The following is a 20,637-nucleotide window of genomic DNA, read 5'->3' on the forward strand; positions in this document are numbered from 1 at the left end:
TCATTTGCAGTAGCAAGCTGGCGCTCCGTTTTCACCGACTTATCATCAGCAACAAAATGTCTGACAGCAATAGTAAGGAAAGAGATCTTTTCCAATCTACAATTTCTTCCGAGAAATACAGCGCTTATAGAATACCTTATCCCAACGAATTGCCGGAGAAGATCGTTTCAATTCTTTCAAAGAAAGTAAGTAACAGCATAAAATATTCAAAAAGATACAAATAGATATTATTATGTCGATATTTAAGGTAGTGTGCGCCTCTAAAGTGAAAGACTTAGACGTTAGCTCAAACTTTCTTCGAGAAATCTTTCGACAATTCTATTTCAAAATCAAGAATAAAAATCAGGGGTCACCATGCAAATTTTGGTACTACAGATACAAATTACCCAAGATTTAGCGATATTTGGAATTCAAAATGGTCGCCATCCCTGGGTTTACTCTATGAGGAAAAATAAAATTTTCTATTTTAAAAAAAATTAAGTTAAAGTCTTTCTTATACACCAAGGGCTTTAAAATGAGCCCTTGCAAGTGGTAGACCTGAAAAGAAATGTAAAAGTTTGAGACTCCGAGTTTGTGTTCCCGAGGCGCATTCTACCTTTACTTAAGATTATTTCATACTGATAGAAGCCAATCTTTGGAACAACAAATTATTTTGGAAATTATTAAATATACATGTGATAGGCTATTTAATTGAATTCGCCATCGAAATCTCAAGCTGATATGAAATGTTTATGTATTATTGTAAATGTAATGAGTACATATGTATGATTGGTCTCGTTTTCGCTCTTCCTTTTTCTGAACATGTACACTTGTGCAAATAAAAAAACAATAGCCGTGAAACGTTCTGGCAGTATGAGGTTTGGCTTTAAGACGACCGAAAACTCAACTGAACTGCAAATCCTGTATTGCTCCATCAACAATTTAACATGGAACAACTTGTAACAGTTGCTAAAGGAAATTTTTATATTTGTTTGAAAACCTGAGAGGGAAAACAATTGAAGTACAGACTTGAAGGTGCATCTAGTATGGTGCAGACTAGAGTTTGGTTGAGTTCGCCCTCAGTTAAGGACGCATCAATATAATTCTGTATTGCCTCTTTGCATAAGGCTGCAACCACAAAAAAAAACAGTTAGGGGCTAGAGGAATTCAGGGGATTCGAAAATTTTTGGGGTAGTTGAGGGGGACTTGATGTTTTGCTCTGCCTATATAGTGGGACCTAAACATCTCCCTTTTTATGATCTTGTTCTACTTTCCTACAGTGTTTTGAACTGTCCAGTATTCAGCTTGCCAATACAGTCTGTGATATGTTATGTAGGTCATTTACCCCACACTCATCATGACCTGAGTTCAATTAGTCTAGAACATTCTCAAGGTCACTGCCCTTGATGACCTCACAACCTTGAATTCAATTAGTCATGTTTGGAATGTTCTGGAAAGTTGATTAGTTGTGTAAGGGAGATAATTTTAGAACAGTAATTAGCATGTCAATAAAAGTTCTAGATTGTTCTTATATGCCTTTATAAAAGGGACGTGCTCAGCTTCCAGTCAGACTTTTGGGATCGTGTCTCTTGTGTGTTACTAAACTCCAGCAGTAGTCATTCTCAAGACTTTTCAAGACCTTCACTGTCAACGCTGGATTTATACTGTGGACTTTGTGCAGCTGCAAGCCTGCAAGGACTGTTCATTCATTCAACTGACTGTTACAACTCTGAGACTGGAGCTTTGCCGTCCCAGCTGAGATAAGTAGTCTGTACACTTTTAAAGCTTGTACTCTATCCCTGACTTAGCAATTAGTTTTTTTTTGTAATAAATTTTGTTTAAACGTTAACTGCTGAGTTCACCCTTTTGTTCGTTTTCTCTGCACGTAACAAATTGGGGGCTCGTCCGGGAGACGAATATTTTGAGCCGTTTGAAACATTTTGACAGCCTTTTCAAAACTACTGTATACTGTGAACTCAGCGAAATTCAATCATGGCGGAATTCAAGCCAGACGAATTTATGGATGACCTTGATCAGGACACATTTAATTCCCTCAGAAAAGACAACCTCATAGCACTGGCAAATTTCCTTAAAGTAGATGTCAAAAGATCTATGCGCAAGCGAGAAATTCAGTTCAAGATTGCAAAACATTTAGTTAATTCTGGCCATTTTGAGGAGTCTGCCTTAAAAGATTATGAGCCTGAGTCTTCCTTCGAACTCAAAAATTAGAATTAGAAATACAGGCAGATTTGGAGCTTAAGAAATTGGAATTAGAAAAGGAAAATTGCAAATGGAAGAAAGGGAAAGGCAGGAAAAATTACAAATGAAAGACAAAGAATTACAAATGAAAGACAAAGAATTACAAATGGAAGAAAGACAGAGAGAAAAGGAGAGAGAATTGGAAGAACATCGACTACAGTTAGAAATGAGACGTTTAGAGCTTGGACAATCAGGAAAATTCTTCCCTTCAGACAAGTTTGACATCACTAAGCATTTCAGGTTAGTTCCCCTTTCCAAGAAAAGGATGTTGATAAATATTCCTTCATTTTGAGAAAATTGCTCAGAGTCTGAATTGGCCTAAGGAGTCCTGGTCTATGCTTTTGCAGAGTGCTTTGGTGGGTAAAGCCAGAGAAATTTACATTCAGTTGTCAGTAGAGCAGGCTTCAAATTATGATTCTGTGAAGGAATTAATTCTCAAGGGCTATGAGTTGGTGCCTGAAGCTTACCGTCAGAAATTTAGGGATTGCGAGAAGGTGAAGGATCAAACTTATGTTGAATTTGCTCGAACAAAAGAACAACTGTTTGATCGTTGGTGTTCTTCGGAAAAGGTCAGTCAGAATTATGACAAATTACGACAACTTGTTTTGATTGAGGAATTTAAAAGGTGCATCCGGAGTGACATCAAGACGTTTATCAATGAACAAAAGGCAGATACATTGGAGGTTGCTGCACGTTTGGCCGATGATTATTCATTGACCCACAAATCTTCATTTCTCAGCAAACCATCCCAGTCCTTTTCATACAGAAACAATGCAGGTAAATTTAACTCCTCCTTTTCATCCAAGAATTTTTCAAAGGAGAGTAGAAAATCAAATGACAACAGTTCACAGAGTTCAAGTAACACTCCCACATCATCAGATCCAAGTCTCAATCTCCTTCTGACAAACAGTTTGGTACACTTTCTTGTAATTATTGTAAGAAAGACGGCCATTTAATGTCAGATTGTTTCAAATTGAAAAGAAAACGTGAAGGTCAAAGTAGTCAAAGTGGATCTAAGCCCACCGGCTTTATTTCTTCATCAACTCGATTAGAGTCTAATAATGTGTGCAACACATTTTCTGAGGTTAAACCCCTCTTATCCCCAATTAATGAGGTCAAGGTCAATTCTTCACAAGATAGCATTATGGGTATTTTCGAACCATTTATTCATGATGGTTTTATATCACTTTCTAGTGATTTTTCTTCCGCTACCCCTGTCAAATTTTAAGAGATACCGGGGCTTCCCAGTCTCTTTTGTTGGCAGATACCCTGCCGTTTTCTGAAAAGTCATTTTCAGGTTCTAAAGTTCTTATTAAGGGGGTAGATTGTAATGACTACATTCCTGTTCCTCTCCATAATGTCTATTTGTCTTCGGACTTTGTTTCTGGACCTGTGGCTTTAGGTATTAGGCCTTTTTTGCCTTTTGAAGGGATTCACCTTCTTCTTGGAAACGACCTTGCTGGGGACAAGGTCATTACTAATCCACTTGTGACTGATAATCCTAGTTTAGATCAGGATCCAGAGCCAATTGAACAAGAGATACCCGATTTATTTCCTTCATGTGCCATTACTCGAGCCATGTCAAAGAAAACTTCCGAGAATCAAAATACTCTCAAAAATAATGTCACAGATGTTGACTTAAATGACACCTTTCTCAGTCAGGTGTTTGACACGGATCATTCCGTTATCCCTCGTGGATTTGAAACTTCCAGTAAAACTTCTGCTGACCAAAGTCAGACATTTTCTAGATCAAATCTCATTGCAGAACAACACAAAGACCCAGATATTTTGTCTTTGTTTGACAGGGTAGATGATGAAGGTAAAACTTCAGATAGCTCTGTTTCCTATTATACAAAATCTGGTATTCTCATGCGTAAATGGAGACCTCCAGATGTTTTGGTTGATGACGATTGGGCTATAAAACATCAAATTGTGGTTCCAAAGCCCTATCGTGCTGAAATATTGCGCCTGGCCCATGAAACCCCCTGGGCTGGTCACTTAGGAGTCAGGAAAACTTATCATAAAATTCTCAGTCACTTTTATTGGCCTAATCTCAGGCAGGATGTAGCACATTTCTGTAAAACTTGTCACACATGTCAAATGGTAGGAAGCCAATCAGACCATTCCAAAGGCCCCTTTACAGCCAATTCCTGCATTTCAAGAACCATTTAGTAGGATACTAATAGACTGTGTTGGGCCCCTACCAAAAACAAGATCAGGAAATGAGTACATGTTGACAATTATGTGTACATCAACTCGGTTCCCAGAAGCCATACCACTGAGAAACATAAAGACAAAGACTATAGTGAGAGCTTTAGTCAAATTTTTCACTTTATTTGGCCTCCCTAAATGTGTCCAGTCCGATCAAGGCTCCAACTTTATGTCTGGAATTTTTCAACAAGTAATGGATCAGCTAGGCATTAAACAGTATAGGTCATCCGCCTACATCCAGAAAGTCAGGGTGCTCTTGAGCGATTTCATCAAACTTTGAAAAACATGATTAGGACCTACTGTTTTGACACAGAGAAACAGTGGGATGAAGGAATTCATTTTTTGCTCTTTGCTGTTAGAGAGTCAATTCAGGAGTCTCTTGTTTTAGCCCATTTGAGCTTGTATTTGGACATACAGTCCGTGGCCCACTTAAGCTCGTTAAAGAGAAATTCCTGTCTGACGACGATGATTGTCTGAATATTTTGCAATATGTCTCAGATTTTCGTACGAAACTCTCTAAAGCATGTGAATTAGCCAGAGAAAATCTTGAGTCATCTCAGCAGTCAATGAAAACCAAATATGATAAAAGCACCTCAAAACGGAAGTTTGAACCAGGTCAAAAAGTTCTTGTTCTACTTCCAATTCCTGGCAAACCACTCCATGCTCGTTACTTTGGGCCATATCTAATCGATAAGAAATTGAGTGATTTAAATTACATCATAATAACACCTGACAGGCGAAAACAAAAACAGCTATGTCACATAAATATGCTTAAGCCATATTTGGATAGGGATAATCCTACTATAACTCAGCCTGTCAGTGCAGTCAGTTCAAACCATTATGAAGATAGTGATACTGAAACTGACTTGAGTGAAAATACTCTAAACTCAAAGCTGGGCTCGGTCAAGCTTCAGAACTCAGAAATCCTGGAGAAGCTGGAGTCTACAAAGTTGGCACACCTCCAGCCAGAACAACAACAACAGGTGAAAGAACTGCTCCACGAATATAAACACCTGTTTCAAGATGTTCCAACGAGGACAAACGTCATCTATCACGACGTTGATGTTGGGGACAGTAAGCCTGTAAAACAACATCCATACAGACTGAATCCAACAAAAGCGAAATATCTCCAGGAAGAAGTCAAATACCTGCTGGACAATGACTTTATTGAACCCAGTAAAAGTAACTGGAGTTCGCCGTGCATACTTGTTCCCAAATCAGATCACAGTTATCGTATGTGCACGGACTTTAGGAAGGTCAACACTTTAACAAAGACAGACACTTTCCCAATCCCGAGGATTGATGACTGCATCGACCGAGTGGGAAAAGCCAAGTATGTGACGAAATTTGACCTACTGAAGGGATTTTGGCAAGTCCCTCTGACAGATCGTGCTCGTGAATATCCGCCTTTGTTACGCCAGACGGATTGTTCCAGTACAAGGTGATGCCATTTGGAATGAAGAACTCTCCGGCAACGTTCCAACGGATGATCAACGACGTCATATCCGGGCTAGACGGGTGTGCAGCTTACGTTGACGACGTCGTCTGTATAGTGACACCTGGGAGGAACACATCAAGCTCATGCGGAAGTTCTTTGAGAGACTGAGTAAAGCAATGTTGACTGTCAACCTTGCCAAATCTGAGTTTGTATGGGCAAGGGTAACTTACCTCGGACATACTGTAGGACAGGGTGAGGTAAAACCTGTTGATGCCAAAATCAGTGCCATTTCAAGTTTTCCCATACCAAACTGCAAACGACAACTGATGCGCTTTCTCGGTATGGCTGGTTACTACAGAAAATTCTGTCCAAATTTCTCCACAATTACTGAGCCTTTGACTAACTTACTTAAAAAGAAAGTACAGTTTGTTTGGTCAGAGCAATGCCAACAGGCATTGATACACTTAAAGCCATACTGCAAAGTGCCCCAGTGTTGTCTGCACCAGATTTCACTTTGCCATTCAAATTAGCTGTAGATGCTAGTGATACGGCTGCTGGTGCTGTTTTATTGCAAGAGGATAGTCATGGTATAGATCATCCTGTTTGCTATTTTTCACGCAAATTTAACAAATCCCAGAGAAACTACTCTACAATTGAAAAAGAGTGTTTATCTTTGATATTAGCTTTACAGCATTTTGAAGTTTATGTTACTTCTTCAAATCAGCCAATAGTGGTTTATATTGATCACAACCCTCTTGTTTTTCTGCAGAAATTAAAGGCAAAAATCAGAGATTGCTAAGATGGAGTTTAATGTTACAGGAGTTTAATCTTGATATTAGACATATCAAAGGCAGAGACAATTTAATTGCAGACTGTCTCTCTCGTATTTAGAGTTTATGTTGTTCACTTTCAAGAAATTTTACTTTAGAGTTAAAAAATTTGAGTACTTAAATCTTTTTCAAGATTACATTTGGAAAAGAAAGATTTTTCTTTGAAAAATTTTCTTTTTTTGAAGAGGGGGGTGTGTTATGTAGGTCATTTACCCCACACTCATCATGACCTGAGTTCAATTAGTCTAGAACATTCTCAAGGTCACTGCCCTTGATGACCTAACAACCTTGAATTCAATTAGTCATGTTTGGAATGTTCTGGAAAGTTGATTAGTTGTGTAAGGGAGATAATTTTAGAACAGTAATTAGCATGTCAATAAAAGTTCTAGATTGTTCTTATATGCCTTTATAAAAGGGACGTGCTCAGCTTCCAGTCAGACTTTTGGGATCGTGTCTCTTGTGTGTTACTATAAACTCCAGCAGTAGTCATTCTCAAGACTTTTCAAGACCTTCACTGTCAACGCTGGATTTATACTGTGGACTTTGTGCAGCTGCAAGCCTGCAAGGACTGTTCATTCATTCAACTGACTGTTACAACTCTGAGACTGGAGCTTTGCCGTCCCAGCTGAGATAAGTAGTCTGTACACTTTTAAAGCTTGTACTCTATCCCTGACTTAGCAATTAGTTTTTTTTTCGTAATAAATTTTGTTTAAACGTTAACTGCTGAGTTCACCCTTTGTTCGTTTTCTCTGCACGTAACAATATGTATTACCCAGCAATTGTATCATTTGTATAAAACTGAACGAAATCATTGTCAAAATTATCAAAGTTAATACACAGAAATAGCTTCTGCCCTGCTACTGCCTACGGACACTGTCACTGTCACTGCATACCGGCAGTTACAGAGATAGCTCTGACTATGAAGGAGCTGAAGAAGAGTTCGGGTCACGTGACGCTCAAGACATTGTAACTCACTTGCACACAAGATCAGGCCAGAAAGCAACACATGGAACAGCAGGAGACTTAAAACTTATCAGTGATTTTTGAATTTTGGCATATGAAAATAATCAAGTATAAAGAAAAAAGATGGGGTCACCATGCTTGATTTTCTAAATTTTCACATTCTCATCGTGAAATAACACAAAAGCAAAACTTTGTATAGTAAAGAATCTAATTTAAATGCAAAAATGTGTAACTAAATTGAATTATTTTAATTTTACCAAATTTACCATTATTACACTAACAATTTCAGAGATTAAACGTTTATTTGATACAATATTTTAACCTTTCAGTATTGTCAATTTTGTAAAACTTATAACTAGCATTTAATTGTAGCCAGGAATTCATAGTTTGCATCATATATGCTCTTTAGCAGCTGCCATCGGCCTGGCTAGATCGAGTTGGATTAACTCAAGTCGGCTTTGACTGATAAATCAAAAAAGTCCACTGAGGTGTTTAAAAATGCATCAATTTAAGAATTTTTAGGAATATGGCTCTTACAATCTGCTGATGACAGGTATAGTGTTGTCCGACACCTGCGAGCAGAACTGCCCAATACATATTCATTTTTTCTTTGCATGCATCCCTAATAAATTGCGGCTATTTGATAATGGGGGACTTGAACATTTTTGATCATATAGACGGGGCGACTTGAAAATTTTTGAGGGTATTGAGGCCGGGGGGTCTGAAAAAAAGATTTCAATCCCGATTCCTCACCCCCAAACCGTTATTTGTGAACGCAACCTAAACTTGGAGCTAGAAAAACAATAGAAATCCGTCAAGTATTTTAATGTTTTGTTGGTGTCGTAATAATGTCACAATATTGCTCAGAGAAAACCTCCGCACACTCTGGCACTGGACGTAGCATGTGGGACAGGACTGGGAACTCGTATACTAGCCAAGCATTTCCAGCGAGTCATTGGTTTGGACATCAGTGAAACGCAAATCGCAGAGGCGACAGCGATCGAATCATCACCAAATGTCACATATCAGTAAGTATTGAATATATGAAGAAAGCTCTGGCTATATACTTTCCATGCATGCAGAGGTGTGTTCTGATTATGAATGAGAATTGTATTTCTGTGTATCGTAAATACGGCCCACATGCATTCATTGTTCAATTAATATCATAAATTTCATAAGGAAGCTGTGTTTTGACGGATCAAATATTGATAAAACATTATGGTATTGATCTTTATAATTACCGTTTGCAACTCACCCTTATGAGAACAATTTAAATTGCTGTGTTTCTGTTTAGAGTTTGTGCTGCACACTCACTGCCAGTGGACTCAAACAGCGTTGATCTAGTTACCGTGGCAACTGCCATACAATGGTTGGATTTGGAGACCTTCTACCCCGAGATTGATCGTGTGTTAAAACCTGGAGGCTGTCTAATGGTGTATGGATGTACAAGCAGGAGTATGAAGTACCATTATAAAGACAAGTCGGGCGCTCTCACAAAACTTTATAACGATGTAAATAAACGCAGAGACTCCATGTGTCAATGTGTTTGCAGAGATAAGTACAGTGTGTGTGTGACTGAGTGAGTGAGTGTTTGTGTGTTTGTGTGTATCATGAACTCAAATTAGTATGATAATGATTGATGCAAGATATGATGTGACTGTCTAGTCTATCCTCGTTGTCGTCAACTCAAAAACGATACCTGATTTGCAATGAAGATGAAATGCGTCTCGGGTCAGATATATGGACGCTCAATTTTTTCCCATCCTTTCCTGGTCTACCGCTTGTAGTTGAGGAGCATTGTAAAGCTCTTGCAGTAAGAAAACTTTTCACCTTCTTATTTTTTTCAAATCCAAAATTTTATCTCCCTCATGGAGCTAACACTAGGATGGTGGCCATTTTAAATTTAAGATATCAGTAATGAAAGGCAAATTGTTTCTCTATAGTTTCTGTTATTCTTTGTTCAGTAAGAGAATAGTTGAAAGTTTCATCGAGAAAAGTTTTGAGCAAAAATATTTCACTTTCGAAGCGCGCACATTTCTGACAGGCATCAGAAACTTTCCTCATTTGTTCCGTTGTGAATGTGAATTATGTTCAGCCAACCACTCTTTAAGCGTGTTTCAGGGTGTTGATGTGTGTAACTGATCTCTCAAATGCCAAAAGATCAACGTACATATCTAACGTGGCGTCTATGAGAATGATAGTATAAGATTGCCAGACAATATTTATCAGTTGAAGTATTGTAACGGTCATAAACAAGGCTTTGACATTGCACGTAATTACATCTTGACTATTGATCTGTGATTTGTAGACTGATAATAATAAGTGTACCGATAGCTGTGATTTTATGTTTCTTTCAGACACTGTATGACACATACATTGACTATTGGACCTATCGGAAACCACTTCAGTGGAATCACTATCGTGACCTTCCACTACCATATAAGGAAAACGAAAGGTTAGTACTCCAGTATCTTTTCCATGTATGGTAATATTTAACACAATATCTGAGGCATTTACATGTCACTTGTCACTCTATGTAAATAACACGTCAATTGACTCCACACACTGCAGGGATGACAGCATGAGTATGAAGGATGAAGTCACTGTTGATGACGTCATCGGTTACACAAGCAGTCTATCTTTCTTTGAGAAATACGAACAGGATCATTCAGATGCAGATAGACTTCTCCAGGATTTACAAAACAGGTGGGCGTCACACCAGGTTTTCGGTCGGTAACCTCCGAGCATATTTAAAACTGAGCTCGATCGGTAGTAACTTTTATCGTAATTTCCTGTGCATTTGTTGTTTGTAAAAGCAGCTTTCTAACATCAATCCACAGTGATGTCAAACAGCCAAAATATTCGACCTTTCCATACAGCCTGCTTTCCCTAAATTAAGATTTCCAATATCGTCGCTAACAAGAGATTTCTGGTCCAGACTAGAGTCCATTTATCAACAAAAAATGCATCTAAAAAAACGAATTATCAAAAACGTCACAGCTTCTGTCCCGTTTACTCGTAGTCACAAATGCTGATTAAACAACTTCACAGCAACCTGTTCATGTACATCAGATAGTCGAGGTCATAAATGTACTATTCCATAACATTTTTTTCACTGCAGGATAATGGATATTCTTGATGTCAAAACTGCTCCAGACAAGACAGTTGTCGGAAGAGAGTTTCCGCTGTTTCTAGTTTCATCCAGGAAACCGTCAGAAATCACTTGATGCTTGTTAGATATAACGTCTCTGTGCTTCACCACCGCTGCAATTCCTTGTACAACTGCTTTTTCTTTAAGACAGAACGTGCCTCGGGGACAGATATTCCGGCTTCAAATTTAATCAATTCTCTTCTGATCTACCACTTGTGGGGCTCGTTTTAAATCTATAAAAGGAAAGTTTTCAAAGTCTTAGTTTTTTCGAAATTTTATTTCTCTCCATACTATCTAGAGTTAACACAGGGATGGCGGCTATTTTGAATTTGTGAATTTTGCCGGCCTCAAAGTTTTTATGACATGCATGTCCAAAAAAGCTAAAAGAAAACGGAAGTATTATTCAGCCAGTGATAAAAGACAATAACTTTTGCATCAGTACTATAGTGCCAAACGTCATCTTTGGTTGCGAATAACAAGGGATTTTCATGGGGGCTCTGATAGGCTGTAATGGTAATAGTTGAAAATTTCTTTCTTTTTACTTTTTATTGGGACCAACAACAGCCATTACTGATACATAATTCTAATGAGAATATACATTTCTAGAAGCAAATCTAGAAAAAAGGTACTCTTCAGTTTATTACATACAACATAAGACCATTTCTGCAGTTTATCATTTGCCTTTGCGATCTTAAGTTCTGTTTCATGTATATTTTTGAGGTGTAAAATGAATCCAATAGCATTCGGTAATTGGTTATTCAACTTACAGCAATAAATATACATACAATGCTATGAAGTTAACGATAAAACTATCATCTAGATCCCCTAGAACCATACACAATACAGATGGTGGTTTCTTTAATTTAAGCGGTATACCCAGAATGAACAGAAGATCCCTCCAGAACTTGATAGTAAAATTACAGCTGTGAAATAAATGATCGAGAGACTCCGTTTCAACCTTACATAAAGCACAAAGTGCGGTTGTAAATTTCTGTGGGTTAAACTAGTTCAGCTGTTTGTTTTAGGAGTAGTTTAAATTGGAAAGCTGTCGCCTTACAATTTATGGATAACTTGTTTGTAAATTATACATTTTCTCCCAGTTTAAACTATAACTATTAATCATTTTTTTCTAAAGTTGCTTGACTCCTCGGAATATCTATAATACGATTACGTATTTACCTTTCAAACTCTTTTTGCTCAATTGTGAATTGTGAATTGTTTATTCAACCAGATAAACGGACAATTACAAGAAAAATATTACAGTCACTATGAAAGTATGACTTTATCTGGTTTGGACCATAGAAATAGTCCATAAGGACTAGTCGAGTCCATGGCCCACTACTCAGCTAAAAACTGCAAACGATGATGCCATAAAGGGCTCAAGTAAGACAAAAATACATATCGGAGATAGAGGAAATAAAATACATTAAATACATAAACAACTCAAGAAAAAAGATACATATTGTTATATGTTCATTAAGTAGTTTCTTAATTCTACTTTGAACCTTTGTCTACACGTTATTTGCTTAAATGAAGAAGGAAGAGAATTCCAATGTTTAATTGCTGCATACTTAATGTTGTGTTGTGTGACTGTAAGCCTTGTTTTAGGAATACAATAATTGCTATGCTCTACTGATCGTGTAGAGTACCCATGGCGAGGAAGTTCAAAACAATTGTTAATAGTGATTGGAAAACCGTTATTTTTGAAATCAAAAACAAAAAGGCAAGAACAGTAATTACTTAATTTAAAAATATGAAGGATATTTAGTTGACGAAAGAGGGGATTTGAGTGGGCATGAAAATCAGAAAAAGTAATCAAACGGACAATTTTTTTTTGTAGGCGGTAAATAGGTTCAAGGAAAGTAGTGTAAGTATTTCCCCATATTTCTAAGCAGTACGTTAAGTGTGGTAGAATGAAGGCATTGTAGAGTTGAAGTAGGATAAACTTTGGAACGAAATGTCGAAGACGTGAGATAATTCCAACTTTGGGGGTTATTTTATTTATCACATTCTTAATGTGTGGTTTCCAGGAAAGGGAACTGTCAATTGTTACACCAAGATAACTAGCTGATGAAACTTCCTTAATCTGTTGATTTCCAAGGTATAAATTACCGTGTAAAGTTACACGTTTTTGACGTGTTTTAACTACCATGTAATTAGTTTTTTCTGCATTAACAGTTAATTTGTTCGCCATGCACCAGTCATTGACTTTATGAAATTCACTATTTATATGGTTGAGATGTAGTGTTTGAGAGTCTAAAGATTTAAAAACATTTGTGTCATCAGCAAAAAGTCTGAAATTAAAGTAGCTAGTAGAGTTATTGATGTCATTGATATATATCAAAAAAAGAGTTGGCCCTAGAATGGAACCCTGTGGAACTCCACATGTAATTTGACGTGGTTCTGACACTTTTCCATCTATTACAACTGAATGCTTGCGATTTTCAAAGTAATTTCTAAACCAAAGTAGTGGCTGACCTCTTATTCCATAAAATTCGAGTTTTTGTAAAAGTATATCATGGTTGATAGTGTCAAATGCCGTTTTAAGATCGACAAATATACCAACAGTTGTGCAACCATTATCCATTTGATCTGTTAATTCTGCAATAATATCTGCCAGGGCAAGTTTAGTGCTATATTTCTTTCTAAAGCCATATTGAGTTTGTGAGAGAATGTTATGTTTTTCGAGGAAGGAGATAAGCTGCTTATTTACAAGTGTTTCAAAAATTTTGCTAAAGACAGGTAAAACTGAAATCGGTCTGTAGTTCCCAACATCAAAAGGAGACCCCTTTTTATAAAGAGCTGTAATTTTGGCAAATTTAAGTGCGTCTGGAAAGTAACCATGAGCTAAAGAAAGGTTGATAATATGTGCTAGGGGACTGGAAATATAATCAGCAGCATCCTTGACTAATAAAGGGTGAATATAATCATGACCGGTGGCCTTTTTTGGATCTATGGAGCGTAATTCATTGACGACGTCACTTGCAACAACAGGATGAAAGAAAAAGGACCTATTGTGGTTTCTCCTAAGATATTGCTTAAAGTTGACATTGGCTGTAATTTGTGACGCCAAATTGGGACCAACATTTGTAAAATAATTACAGAAAACCTCAGCAATTTTTGTGCTGTCAGTTACTTCTTCATTATCAACCTTTAACTTATTTGGTGTTAAACTATTTCTAACGTTACTATTAAGATTTCGTTTATAACTTGCCATGTTTTCCCAGAGTTACCATGAGCATTGTTGAACTTATCACAAAAGTACCGTTTCTTTGCATGTTTTAAGACTTTCGTCAAAATATTCCTATAATTCTTATAATATTGATTTATATGAGTGTTCATTGGCGCTTTTTTCCTCTTTGAATATAAAGAATATTTTTTCTTAATTGAAATAAGAATGCCCTTGTCAACCATGGTTTATGTATTGTTGATTTACGGCAATTACTCATCTTAACTGGAAGGTGCTTTGACGCTACACTGTAATATTTTTCGTAGAACAGGTCATAAGCCGTATTCGGGTCATGACTCTCATAAATCGGTTGCCAGGTGACATTTCCCAATTCATTCAAGAAAGCTTCGCAATTGTACCGAGTAAAATCAAACTTAATGTGTGATTTAAACTGTTTAAAAAACATATCTCAAGTTATTCACAATTACAAAGGTTGACAAGTGATCAGTAATATCTGTGTCGATACATCCACAATCTAAAAAGTGGTCTGTGATGTTTGTGATCACATGATCTATTGTAGTACTTGAAAAGTCATTGACACGAGTGGGAGTATTAATAATTTGTTCAAAGTTATACGACTTTAACAGAGTTAAATAAGATGTGGCGGCATTTGAAGTCGACATAACATCAATATTGAAATCGCCAACTATAATACACTTTTTGTTTTTTAAAGACATAAGGTACAGGAAATTTTCAAAACTATCCAAAAAGTCTGAAATAGGTGTGTTCGGCTGTCTATATACTACTCCAACAACAATTTTTGTCTTCGCAATGGCAGTCTCAATGAATAACGACTCACTATTTGCAATATGCAAATTGGGAAGTTGCGCCTGTGGCAATGTGGAATGCACATACATTGCTACACCGCCACCTTGTGAAAATTCTCTGTTACTAATGTGTAAATTGTATGACGGTAATTGAAAAGGAGAATGATCAATACTGTTATGTAACCATGTTTCAGAAAGAGCAATTATTGGAAAACTGTGATCAAGCACATTTAGCAAAGCATGAAGATCATCAAAATGCTTACTGATTGATCTTATATTGAAATGACAAACTGAGAATGGTGTGAATTCACCATTTTTATATTTAACTTGGTTGAAACCATCAATGGAAAAGGATGTACAGCAGGATTTCGTAACGCTCTCTTGTGAATTAAAGTCCATCATAAATGAAAAAAAAAAAACGAATGTCCTCGAAAAGTTAGTTTATGCGGTTCATGGCTTTTGCTGACGGGACAGTGATAACTTCTGATGTTTCATCTTTCCGAGTGAATATCTTGCCATTGCTTGTCCAAATAAATCTCCATTTCAGCTGCTTTCTCCTTTCGTTTACTTGGTGGAAAAGACGCTTCATCGGAGGTGTCAGGTTTTCGTTTATGTAAATGTTATTGGTGTTGTTGTCCCCTACTCGAATTTGATTTGGAGTTTGTCCGCGAAGATTCTTTCTTGCATAGTAGATACTGTTCCGTACCGATCTCCTGACAAATTTGACGATGATGGCTGGTGTTTGGTGTCGTTGTTGAGTCTGGTTTTGACGACTTGGAAGACAGTGACTGATGTCTATGTCGCTGGGCGTAATGTCAACGCCAACAGCAGCGGCAACTCGTACGACAATGTCATTTGTGTCTTCCCCGTTCCGTTGCGGAATTCCGTGGATTTCAATATTATTGCGACGACTGTACTGCTGTAAATCATGCAATCAGTTCTCTTTGTGTAACAGTGAGTTGATCTTGTAGTCTGTCATTGTTAGCTTTCAGTTGAACGGTATCTAACTGAATTTCTTTAATTTCTTTCCTGAAGTTTTCAAAATACTCACTGACATAAGTAACAGACTTCTGTAGGTCGGACAGCCGGTTTTCAACAGATGAAATCTTTTCAATCTGCTTTCCAAGAAGTGCTAATGTTTCCATTATCTCCGATAACTGACTTTTGATCTCTTTGTCTGTAGTTGGAACAGGCGTGCTGGATAGTGGGCCTCCTGCGTCGGCCATCTTGCTGCGCTTTGGCTCAGGGCTTACTTCACTGCTTGTACTCAGATTTTGACTTTTCTCTCCTCCGGTTTTTCTCCGTCTTCTTCTTGTCATTTAGAGCAATTAGTGTCTACAGCTAGACTTCATAAACCACTGTATAACCAGCAAGGAGTGTATATCAGCGTAATTTCAGTGAAAAAAAGCAGTATAACCGGAGCCCAAATTCATCCATGTTGCACCAGTAAAGATGCTCAAAGGATCTAATTTAAAAGTACTGCCATTCAAAGAAATACTGACTTCATTTATGTCATTTACTTCATCATGATTCTTGAGTTTGTCTGGAACAGAAACCGTCAATCCAAACCACTTTAACTTTTGATTTAAAGTCAAGCCTTTCTGCTGGAATATTGTTCATGGCACTTGATTAAAACCAGTAATAAACATGTCAGAGATATAATTAATAGGCCTACCAGCATCAGAAAAGGCTTTATAAAAGACTGACTTTCCTCCAATAAGTACGTTTCTATTCCAAATCACTTGGTCTGTGTTATCTGAAATTACGTTAATCTCTGACCATGTGTCAAGACATTCCTTTATAAAACTAGAAAATTTCACAGGTAAAAGATTGGTACGGAAATTACAATGAAATAGTAAATTTCCACCGACTTTTTTTAAATTGTGTAAGATAAAGTACTTCCAAGGGTGTTTACGCTCTACATTCAACAAGCTTTAATAAGTAATATTTGTTGCACTTTTTCATCACCCCTAATTCGGGCATTTTTAAGCGAACTTGGCCCACCTCCCCTATCATTACGTTTCTCCGAACCCTGTCCTGTCCTGTCCGTTCCAAAGAAAATGGTAAACAAAATCTATGGACCCGGCTAATCGCTTCATTTGGAAAACTTATATGTGACAGTACGTACGTTAATGTAAAAATAGCTAAAGACTATGGTGGTCAAATTACTGGCTTTCAATATGTTAGGCCAGAAAGAAAAAGTAAACTGTTCATCGGAATTGCCGCTTCTATTTTGCCCGATTTGGATTTTTTGATTTCAGCAAATTCATACTTCTGCATTGCAAATAGTTTAGTACTACTGCTGGCGGCGCCCTTCACTTCGTCGGGTTTTAGCGAGCATGTGGGATTCTGATTGAGACTTCCGACGTGTCTGCACTGTACTCTATCAACACGTTGAGGACAACAGCTATATTTGTGGCCAGCCCCTGTTTCCATGTAGCTATGAATTCTATAGTAATGTTGTTTTACGCCAAGCTGTGGCCTGTACCAGTCCAATGGAAACAGCTTACTACAGTGCAACAACAGTATCATTTGAAGCTTGCTGTTTCTATTGTGGAGGACAAGAGAACCTTCTGAACGATGACTATATAACTTCACTCAGATCACAATACAGTGTTGTTAGACCATTGTGTAAAATGTTTCGGGACAGCGGTAAAGAGGCCATGACATGGGGCCAAAGTAAATTGAAAAAACTCAGATGCTCGGTTGTAGCCGGAGGATATTGAAGGACAATACTGAATTTTGGGATTTCAGTGATTTGCTGTATATATCAGTTTCATTCTAAAAGAATGTTGAAATACTCAGAATATGTTGTGCATATGTTATTATTTAGAAATTTAGTGTTGAATTCAATAACCAGTATCAGTGTATCTTGTCTGAGATATTTCTGGTTAGCCTAAAAGGGGAAAAGATTATTTTGCCTTGTCTGCATCCCGGCAAAAAAGTCAGAGGGACCGCGGTTACCTTTGGCCTAAAAATAAAAAATAAAAAAATTGCTCGCCGCTCCTGAACCTTGGTCCAAAAAATCCTATGAACAAGATTGTTGTTTCTCTGGCCTTAAGGACATTCTTAATATTTTCGATTGGTGTCTCTATATTCCTTTCCTGGGCTATTTATTCGTCGTATGAAAAATGAATCTCCACAATCTTGATAGTGGGGTGGGCCACTTTACCCGAACGCCGATCTTGTCGACGTCTCCATTTTCCGAGCCAAACAGCTTCGGTCTTATCTATGCTAACTTTCAAACCAGAAATTGTATGAAAAATATTTAAAATGTCAAATAAAATTCTTACGGATTTCTCATTTGTTAAAAGTCAAGCTGTATCATCTGCAAACACAGACTCCTTAATTTAAACGTTGTCCATCTTAATACCATTAATTTGTTGGTTTCTTCTTATTGAGTGCAAGAGTGTTTCCAAAGCTAGAATAAATAACATTGGTGACAGTGGGTCGCTTTGACGAACCCCTTTCTCGAGTTTAAAATAGCCAGTACCATGTCCATTATTCATGACAGTTCATTCAATGTTAAAATATAAAGCCTCAACCCAGTTTAATAAATGAATCAACAAAATTGAAACTTGACGATGTATTGTACATAGCATTACGAGTGTAGTGAAAAATCTCGTCAATCAATCGAATATAGTCACCAATATTTCTCCCATGGACAAAGTCTGCTTAGGTTTCACTAATTAAACATAGCAGAATTTTCTCAATACGTTTTGCAAGGCATTTTGAAGCAAGCTTCATGTCAACATTCATAAGAGAAATTGGTCTGATCCTTGCCAGGTTTCTCGATCAGAGTTATGACACTCTGTTTCTGTGAGTTTGAAAATTCCCCTTTGAGTGAATTCGCAACTAAAGTCCCCACCTGTGGTGAAAAGCTACATAAAACTCCTTTGTAAGGCCATCATTACCAGTGCTTTTATTATCGGGAAGGGAATGAAAAACAGAAAAAAAACTTCATCAGGAGTCAATGGACCCACACAATAACTTATCATTTTCTGACAGGGTTGGCAAGTTAGCATCCAAGAAATGATGTGCATCATACGAAATTGTGATATTGTTTGAATTGAGCTTGAAATAAAACCGCTTGATTTCACAAAGAATATCTCTTGAGTGGTCCACAATTGTGTACTCATCTTTTTTCAGCCTATTGATACTTGATTTCCGCTTATTAGCCTTTTCCAAACTTAAGAAGAACTTATTACTTTTTCCATCTTTCTCGTACCAATTTATCCTTGACCTTATGATTGCACCTTCTGTTATGTAATCATATTCTCTTTCCAAGTCGTGTTTTGCAGACTCAAATAGCGAATAATTTTGATCAGATGGATGATTAGAGCAAAGACTGTCAAGAAACTTGACAGAATACTCAAGATTCTGTAATTTTTGTCAAAGTTTTTTTGCCAACTTTTTACTGTAATCGATCGAAAAACCTCAAATCTTAAATTGTATATAATCCCATCGGACTCCCTAAACGTACTTGTTTGTTGGAACCGTTCATCTATATGAAGTTGCTATCATTATATTAATTAAAGTGGAATTAAACTTTTAGTAGCGTAGATCTTTAATATCAACGCGAATCGCCTTGAGGAATGATAATAAAGATTCGCCAGATTCCTCTTAAGTATCTAGATCTTCCAAGTCTAACAAGTCACTTTTTGTATACAACTTCATTTGGCGTATATTTTGAGGCCCTGGGTTATTTTCTATATCGCCAGCTTGGTGTTGAAGAGTCGGAACGAACGGAGTGAAAGTTGACGGCTCTTCACGAAATGACACTTATGCAGGTAGCCAGGTGTGTGTTAAACTTGGTTCAAGTCTGTGATTTGTGGGATGAACGCGATAATTTGTGTTCTGTTTTAATGTGAAACGCGTGAGTGGAGTTGACACGATGAGTGAAGTGAACGCTATACAGGGGAGTTTCTCCCAGAATCACAGGTGAATCCGGCAGCAACTTCCTCACTACTGCGCAGACTCAATGTAACGCGTTCAACCGCTACGAAAACCCGGCCTTGGCTGCCAAATTGTAAATAGATTTGCATGAAAGAGAGAGACACGAGAAACTATAGCACATATGATTTTATTTTTTAGATATTCACCGACTTGAACCAAGTCTAGTAGCCAGGTGTGTGTTACATAACTAGGCTGAACGTGTGCGCAATGTAGGTTGAGGTGAAGCATGAATTTATACGAAATGACAAGGGAGTAAAATGTTCTTGAAAAGTTAAATCTCCATTCACCTCCAGCTAAGAGTAAAATGCGTCGATACCAGACATTAGTAATTCAGTTGCTACAAACGCCATGCTGGTGACAAACAAGCAGCAGAACATCCTGTAGCCAATGTCGTTGAGTGACGTCCATGTCGTGAATGGCGTGTACCAATCAGGGGCTACTCCCTTCCAACTTCTTGGTTGTGGAAATCCACCAATTATAGCTGTCCAAGCCTCTAAACCAACTCCCACGGTGGAAATGAATGTAGTTACTGAAATTCGATAAGGTCAGCCTTGCTTTATAGCAAAACTTTGAAGCATTTTTCGGAGCTCTGCAAAACACGTTGCCGACTCGTCTCAGGCCAGAGCGCCCTCCCTCTACCGCCACAATACTACTTTGTAAGATCTTTCTAAAGCCAGCAACTTGTCGAGATGTCTGAGTTAAAAGTGTTTCAAAGATCACATTAAATCAGCCATTAAAGTCTACTAGAGCAAATATTTTACGAGGGGAAAGAGTTCGTTGAACCCTCCACAGCATTTTTTCTTAGGTAGGATATACAACACTTCTGAGAATGCAAACCTAAAACTAACCCTAAC

At 37.5% G+C, this 20,637-nt stretch overlaps 2 protein-coding genes across 2 annotated transcripts; one reads left to right on the top strand and one right to left on the bottom strand.

Annotated features, from left to right (window-relative positions):
• Positions 1–11,625, top strand: LOC139140767 (putative methyltransferase DDB_G0268948). Its single transcript, XM_070710173.1, has 6 exons — positions 1–185; positions 8,548–8,708; positions 8,975–9,191; positions 10,038–10,135; positions 10,252–10,386; positions 10,802–11,625. Exons 1-6 carry the CDS (start codon positions 57–59, stop codon positions 10,905–10,907), a joined length of 846 nt encoding a protein of 281 aa, XP_070566274.1. The 5' UTR covers positions 1–56; the 3' UTR covers positions 10,908–11,625.
• Positions 11,626–15,263: 3,638 nt separating this feature from the next.
• Positions 15,264–16,146, bottom strand: LOC139145670 (uncharacterized). The gene is made up of 2 exons (XM_070716963.1): positions 15,883–16,146; positions 15,264–15,746 (listed from the first exon to the last, which is right to left on the bottom strand). Exons 1-2 carry the CDS (start codon positions 16,144–16,146, stop codon positions 15,264–15,266), a joined length of 747 nt encoding a protein of 248 aa, XP_070573064.1.
• Positions 16,147–20,637: the final 4,491 nt, after the last annotated feature.

Source organism: Ptychodera flava, chromosome 1 (assembly GCF_041260155.1).
Source record: "Ptychodera flava strain L36383 chromosome 1, AS_Pfla_20210202, whole genome shotgun sequence".
Lineage (NCBI taxonomy): Eukaryota > Metazoa > Hemichordata > Enteropneusta > Ptychoderidae > Ptychodera > Ptychodera flava.

Coding starts and splice junctions, on each gene's coding strand:
- LOC139145670 (XM_070716963.1), bottom strand. CDS start 16,146: ATGACAAGAAGAAGACGGAGAAAAACCGGAGGAGAGAAAAGTCAAAAT. Junction 15,747..15,882: donor TACAGAAGTCTGTTACTTAT/GTCAGTGAGTAT, acceptor CATGATTTACAG/CAGTACAGTCGTCGCAATAA.
- LOC139140767 (XM_070710173.1), top strand. CDS start 57: ATGTCTGACAGCAATAGTAAGGAAAGAGATCTTTTCCAATCTACAATT. Junction 186..8,547: donor TTTCAATTCTTTCAAAGAAA/GTAAGTAACAGC, acceptor AATATTGCTCAG/AGAAAACCTCCGCACACTCT. Junction 10,387..10,801: donor CTCCAGGATTTACAAAACAG/GTGGGCGTCACA, acceptor TTTTCACTGCAG/GATAATGGATATTCTTGATG.